Source organism: Pterocles gutturalis, unplaced genomic scaffold (assembly GCF_000699245.1).
Source record: "Pterocles gutturalis isolate BGI_N339 unplaced genomic scaffold, ASM69924v1 scaffold36437, whole genome shotgun sequence".
In the NCBI taxonomy this organism is placed as follows: domain Eukaryota; kingdom Metazoa; phylum Chordata; class Aves; order Pterocliformes; family Pteroclidae; genus Pterocles; species Pterocles gutturalis.
In genome coordinates, this window is record NW_010116781.1 from 38,081 (window position 1) to 45,886 (window position 7,806).

Below are 7,806 nucleotides of genomic sequence, written 5' to 3' on the forward strand. Positions count from 1 at the left end.
CAGGAAAGCTTACTTGCCAGATACTATGAGGGATAGTAAAGACTTCCTAGCAGTCAGAACAAAAGGATTACAGAGCAGGCAAAAAAAATGGAATTAAAAAAAAAACCAGATTCCACTCGTCTGGACTTTTGCAGTATCAACAAATGTAGGAGGCTTTGTAGAAAGGGTCTGGACAACTTAAGCAAAAGGGATTTCTGTACAATAGGAAATGAAATAATTACATGTAGATCCATCCTGACAGAATCCTTTGTAATGTGGGAGATAAAATTGAGAGAGTTTTCTGAGAAAGTGCCTTGCAAAACAGATTTTTTTAATTTATTTATTACTCAAGCCATAATGAACAGAACACACCTCGTTGTTTAGTAAGTTCATCAGCCTTCCATACAACTTTGAATTTGATAATTACCGATACCCTCTGAGGGCACTTTGCTGCCAAAATACTCAGTGCACGCACAAAACACAGCTATCACATCTGAGCTTTTTGCAATGTTCTTTACGATGCAAAGAATTTTTTTTCCATTATCAATGTGCCATTTCTTCTATATAGAAAAGAGAAGGTGTTTATGGTGCTTATTTCTATAAGCATAAATAAGTACAGTGTGATTTGAATTGGGAAAACAATAAATATTTGAGAACCCTGTCTTTATTCTAAAGATGTATAGATTGAAGTTAAGCGGCACTACTACCTCTACTTAGACCTCTTTGCGACTTAGTCCGTGGGATTTTCTTCTATTAACTACTGTATCAAGCCAGTTTGATACAAATTACTTGGAATTCCTGCAAGATGCAAGAGACAACTTATGTCTTAACATTATTCTTTACCTAACATTATTCCTTATTATGTACCTATAGCTAATTAGTCCAGTGCTCAGGGACTTCTGTCTTACTTGCACTTAGCTTCCAGATGCCTGAACTTGTTAGGCCTTTAATTGTTGGCTGAAATTCAATACTTTGCATATAGGTACTAATAGACCACTGTCAATGCACTTCTTAGCCTTCTTTAGACAGGCTTTATGAGTTGTCTGCTCACTGTGCCCCTGTAAGATGTTTTCTGTTCCTCAGATCATCCTGTGGTTTGCAGTCAGCCAGCTGGACTGGGTGCTACGGGGCGTGGTACTGAACATGGACACACAGAACAAACACAGCTTTACCAAACTATTGCTTTTATGGAAGTTGCATCTCGTTACAGTAAACTGTTTAGATAGGTGTAATGAGGTTTTTTTTATCTTATATTGTCATAGTATCATAGTAAATAAATTGTCAAAAATACCCTACTTTTTTGTTAAATTCTTTCATTTCTAGCTACTTTGAGTCAGTACTTAAAATGATAGTGGTGGCTGCAGGTAGGAATTTGTTTTTGAAGGTGTCTCTTGAGATGCAACATATGGATATCTTAGTAGTAAAAGGCTTCATATTTAATGCAAGATTTCAATTTCAGTTTCTTTTTACTTTGTTTTTGAGATTGGTGGATGAACAGTTGGGGTTCTGGGAGCAAAACCTCTTTGTTTTAGGGTGGATCACTCATCCTTTTCTTGTATGTTGTAGAAGGAGAAGGAGATGCACAACGAAATCCAAGTGAGCAAACCGGGGAGGCCCAAGGGGAGACAGCAAAGCAAGAAAGCTGACATCCGACTTTGACCGACTGGAGCAGCTGCTGGATGTTTTCAGACTACAAGAGCATGCTGGAACAAATTTGTTTCCATGAGCAAGCTGGTAGAAAAGAAAGTGCATGTGTCTTCACTGCTGGAACCCACTCAACACAATGCTAAAAATGGGGGTACAAGCTGTGGCAGAAGACAGAATTTTCTCTACCTCTGTCATTAGCAATGGTTGAACATGTATTGATTTTTTTTGGGATAGTGACATCAGATGGATCCCTTCATAATGACTACTTGATGGGGACACTTTTTAGAAAGTAGAACAGGTAAATCTTGTAGCAAATGACCTTTGAAACGCCAGAGGATCTAGTTGTGTATCTTGAGCAAAAGCTTGTGTGATCCTCAGAGTTTAAATTCTCTGGCCAAAGTGTTCACCCATTAAAAGAACTGTAAAGAAAGCACTGTTTTTAGAACTTTGCATCTGTTTTACAGCTCTGTTATTTACAATGGTTTTTGTATTGTACAACTTAAATGCTCCACACTGCCCCTTCTCAACTGCTTATGAAGAATATTTCTGTTACTGTGAATTTTTCTACCACACGTTTTGAAAGGGCTGGTTTTTTGCATAATGTGGTGATGTGCACATGATAGATTTAAAACGTCAACCACTAAATTGATTATGCCTAAACCTAAATGACTCAGCAACACTCTAATTTGTTACTAGATGAGCCTTCAAAACGATTTGTTAATGTGAATACTTCAGCGTGTTTTGTGTCCTTGGTACAGTTTTGCCACTTGCCTGTAGTTAGTTGCATATCAGAGACTCAAATTGAATCTTTTTACGTTATCCTTCCCCATTTCTCTAATTTTACTCCCAATTTCTTAACCTTTCTCCAAGATATTTTTTTAAAATGTTATTCCAAGTATTTTGTTCTTATGGTAGTTTTAAGAATACATTTATAACCTTAAATGGGTTAAATTTCAACCAAATTCCATGGTGCTAGAGATTTTCCTGGTTCACATTGTTAAAGATGGGCCTTTTTTACATGTTGGAGAATAACTGGCATAGGTTACTGCCAATTACGTATTCTGGAATGAGTTTTAGATGGCAGGATAGTCCACCTACTGGATCATGGGCTGGATCCAGCCGGGGGGACTAGTTTTTCTACACCTTGCCTTTGCCTTGGTTGATCAGGCTGTTGAGTTTGCACAGCCAGTAGCTAGAAGCTGGTACAGCAGCCTTTCAGCTAGGATGTGGAGAGGGAAGTGAGAGACTTGGCATCTAGCACCTGAAAGACTGGATTTTTCCCATTTTGGCTATTCCAGAATGGCAGTCCAAACTGGATGTTCACTGAAATACCAAGATAGCTTGCCTATCCAGGGATTACTTAAAATATCTACAAGTTAATAACCTATTCTGCCGTAGCTTTGCTGATTGATTTCCTTCCCTCCACCCACCCCCCCCAATAGACGAGGCCGTACATGAGATTGAATACTGCAAAATGGGGCAGCCACACCTCTGTGTGACTAAGGTGAGTACAGAGAGGGACTGACTAGTAAACCATGGCAATCGCATAAGCACTAATCATAAAGTCAGAAGATTTTTTCTTTTATTAACAGGAGGTGATGTCACTTTATATATAGTATATATATTATATATATTTTTGTGTTGTTGTTGGTTTCAAATGTTATGCACTTTTTAATGTTTGTAAACTTTTACTAATGAATAGTGTGATTGCTTCCTGAATATATTCATCATCAGTTAACAAAACATCTTTGTGGCCACAGCTGTTTGTTTCTACCATATGTATCATAGTACTTGTCATCTGAAATTCTTTTGTGACATGTGTGGAGAGAAAAAAAAAAAAAAACACTTCTGATCAGTATTATGAGCTCATTTATTAGTGTTAATAAAAACCAAGCCAGCATATGCTTGTGGCTCATTAGTGTAATATTAACTCTCACCTTTTATTGTTTTGAAGCTGAATGCCTCGCTGTCTTATTAGCTGTCAAATGCCCTATCTTCTTGGTAACAGAAGTAGTCCATTTGCTTTGACAGTACAATTACCCTTAAACTTAATTATTTATTCATTTGTTTCACTTGGTGTTCCTTTCAAAGTTAACACATTATTATTGATCGGTTTTTAATTTTTTTTTTCCCCCTTGCTTTTGTGTCAGGTCTTCAAGCTGAACTGGTTGCCCCTTTGTTATGGACTAGTTACTGTCAATCTAGCACAAACACTAGAAGGAAATAAGATTCTGGAGGGGTTTTTTTATAGTGTTACATTATTGATGATCCATGAAACCGTCATCGATTAAAATGTTGCAGAAAAAGGCAATAGTGGATAAGTAATTACAGTACATTAAAGTGTTGGTTTTCCTTATTGTTCTTCAGTGCTTTATTTCAGTACACTTTCCTTCTTAATTCTTACGTGTTGTGAAATAAAATTCATTTCGGCCTTTCCTCTCTGTTTTGTACCTGTTTCTTCTATTCTTCCTCATTTTCTTATTATGGAGGCCTCTGCTAGTTTTTGAAACACATCTCTTTGTGATGGAAAATAGTGCTGTTAAACAGCCCTTTAGTCTACTAAAATTATGTTCTTCATCCCCCCAAAGTGTATGAATGCTTGCTTTATCACTTGAACTCTGCTCACTCTCTTTATTTGGGGTAATTTCTGTAGCATCTATAGGCAGGCCTCACTTTATATAACTGTGTGGTTACTCTGTACCAAATCACAGCACTGTATCTCGAGTCCAAGGAATTACAAAAGAGCTAGTTCAAGTACAGTCACACCTTTATTTCTGTGTCATTGCATCATACAACACTGATGGCAGAACTGGACTTTAACTGGGTTATTTTTTCCCTTTGCTAGTTATCTTTTTCAGGTAGCCTGCCACTCTGGCATCTGTTCCAGTATCTTCTTCATATTTTATTGTTCTCATGATAGGTAAAACATTTAAATGTTTGTTTAATCCAGGATTATGTTACAAAAATCTCTCCAAAAGCTATAGAAACTCAACAAAGTTAGGTCTGGATGATCAGCTTAATAGAATACTCCTTAAAGGTTTGGTTTTGCAGAGGTGTTTGGTGGTGGTTTCTTGTTTGTTTAGCTGTCTCTTTAGTTGTATGTTTTCAGTGCTTCCTTCATCCTGCCAGCCCTGTCACTTCAAAAAATAGTCTCTGTACCCATGTTCTTGTTGTCCATAAAGTCTATGACTGTTCACCAGCATTGCACTGGCAGGGTTTATAGTCTCCATCCACTTGAAACACAAAGAATATAGAGCTAGAACTGGACAGAGGTCTTAGCATTTCTTTCTTCAGCTTATCTCCATTAATGTTGTCCATGTGCTTCAAAAAAGCTTCTATTAAAAGACAGCTGCAAGTATGCACGTACCATTATTTCATCAAACACTCACTTGAAGCCAAAAGTTCAGCGTGACCTTCCATGCAACAATTATTAAATAAATATGAAAAAATAATTTTGACTGCTACTCCTCCCTGTTATTTCCCTTGGCACGTTTTTTCCACAGTTTTACAGTGGTAAAATTGCATCCTGGTATGAGTGACAGGTCCTGAGGAATTAGATTTCATGCAAGTGGATGATGAAATTATCTGGTGTCCAGAAGGAGGGAGCAACTACCAAAGTGGTTAAGCTGGAACTACAGTATCAATGCCACCTTTGGCTAAACAGTGAAGAATTCCAGGTGTGCTTAATGTTTAAATTTTATGTTTCAGAAACATCTGTGAGTTTTTTACAGAGGAAAGACTGACAGCTGGTGTTGAAATTGAGCACAATAATATAACCTCAAATTTGTTAAAGTTTGCCTTGCCTCAGCAGTATTCCTGTGTTAAACTACTGTATTTTTCCCCTGATCTGTTTCTTTGTTTTGCTCTGCCTCTCTTCCTAGCTGGTTTATCTTCTGTCCTGTGCTTCCCTCATGTAAAATAATGCCCTAGAAATACATGGATATGGAGCGCTGTATTGGATTTTCTGTATATTTAAATGACTAAAGTCTTGTAGTGCACAAAGGGGAATCTGCTTCAAAGTTCTCAGCGTGAGAGAACCAATAGGGCCAGGAATAAAGTGTGAGTTCAAGAAGATAGGCCAGCAATTAAGGAGGATATATTTTCTTAAGAGCAAGGCAGGTGGAGCACAATGCAGAAAATGGCTTCATCCACCATATGATAGACAATCAGGATGTGTTGGTCTTAGCTAAAAAGAAGACAAATTGTTCAACTTAGGTGAACTTCAGAACCAGCTTCAGGTTTTCAGCAGTGCTCTAGAACAGAAGCATGCATAAATCTGTGGCCCTTACCCTTGAGACAAATGAGAAGCACCAGGTTCTAATGAAAGAGAATGAGAGATTTCTTAGATAACTTAGAGTACAGGATACTCTGAAAAGCAGAAACTCTTAACAGCTAGGAAAATTCCAGAAATCAAGGTAGCAGCAGGAACTTTCTCACTGTTCTCTGCAGGCTCAGGCTGAACTCTGTTCTCCTGCTTTTTTTGTCATTATCAGGGTCACTATACTGACTGCAAGAAAAGGACAACAATGGTCAATATGGATGTTTGGTACATTTCCACTAATATTTTATTTATGTAACATACTTCCAATATCTGTCTGAGAGAAAATAATGGTCAAACAATGGTCTGGACAAACAGGATAACAGGGTTCTGAATCAGTTTTTATTGTAGGTGACTACGAAATCTTATTGTGGGTTGACAAAATATGAACAAATCTTTAAAGGAGAGAGTAAAGCTAAACACAACTACAGTGCAGAAGAAGCATTCCCATCTTCTGAAAGCAGCAAGACTTCACACTCTACCTTTTACATTGCTTCTTACATTATGGCTTCGAGCTGGTGATGTTTTAGGATGGAGGGCAGGACAGACTTACCAACTCATGACGTGTGTGTACAGGTGATCTCTTGCTATTTTCAGGCAACACGTTATGCTTCAGTACACTGAAAAAAAGTGTTTCTAAAAAGACCAATGCTAGTGATATGACTTTCTTACGAGTTCTTAAAAAAGCTTTTATCAAATTAGCCATCAGTATACTTTTTCAATCCTATTAGCTCTTAAGAAGTTCACTGGTGCTGATCTGTGACTGTAGTATAACAGGTGAGTGCCTGTTACAGGCTTGACCAAGGCAGATCCTGCTGAGTGCTCCCAAAATGTCTTGAGACAGAAATGTTTCTAGAAAATCCACACTACCTTCTTGCACTATCAAGGACAGCTGATAAGTTTTATATTTGTCAAATAATAAACCTATTGTACTAATGGTTAATCGGTTAATGCTTAATCTACCTCCATGAAAAAAACATCTTGTGATCCTGACAAATTAATCAGTTTTTAACATACAAAAGAGATGACATTTTTAAAAAAGTAACTCAGCACTAATTTATAGGAAATAGTGACATATCATCTGAGAGGTGGATGGGAGATATTTGTTGGGAGATCAAATCTTGAGCAGCTCTGCAAACCACTATCAAGGGATTAAAGCTACCTGTCATTCAATCAGTACTAGTGTGGCCCAAATAATGCATGTGTTAGCTGATGAGTTGATCTATTCTGCATGTGTTTTGTTGCATTTGTATGTAAATTAAGTCTAGTATTCATCAAACATGGATATTGCAAACAGATAGACAAGAGTATATAAAGTATTTAAGTATCAACACATAAATAATGGCTTCCAAGGCAGCAAAGGAGAAAACAAGATTTTTTTTTTACCATGTAGCATGCTAACAGATCTGTTTCATTACTAGTATGCCTCCATTTGTATGTCCTTTTTTTTCACTAAAAAATGATCAACATAGGTGTGATTGTGCAAAGAAATTCAGTATTGCAATGTGCCCATCGGCAAAACCATGCATTTGTCTCCCTATATTCTGTTGTTGGAACCTCAAATGGCAAGTATCTAGCCAATGTATTAGCATACTTGTGATGTGGGAATGCTTTATCATTAATTTTGAGAGGAATTTCTCTGTTTCCTACTAGTTCAGTCAACTCACCTGTAAAACGGTTTCTGCTGTCCACGTTCTTTTCAGTTCAGTGATTTAGATGGCTCTTGATGTAAGAACACATACCGCAAAAGTTAAAAACTCACATACAGTAATAATGTCTATCTGCTGCTTTAATATTTCTCTTTATCCATGGAAAAGGACATACATGAGTCATTGTGGTCAGGAACTACTTGGAAACATCCT

At 37.3% G+C, this 7,806-nt stretch overlaps 1 protein-coding gene across 1 annotated transcript in view; it reads left to right on the top strand.

Moving 5' to 3' along the window:
* The window catches only part of PKIA (protein kinase (cAMP-dependent, catalytic) inhibitor alpha), a 6,221-nt gene extending 3,711 nt beyond the window's left edge, over positions 1-2,510 (top strand). The window contains exon 2 of the mRNA XM_010075608.1: positions 1,546-2,510. Coding sequence (XP_010073910.1) covers positions 1,546-1,625 — 80 coding nt within the window. The 3' untranslated portion in view covers positions 1,626-2,510. The remainder of the gene's footprint in view (positions 1-1,545) is intronic.
* The last annotated feature ends 5,296 nt before the right edge of the window (positions 2,511-7,806 follow it).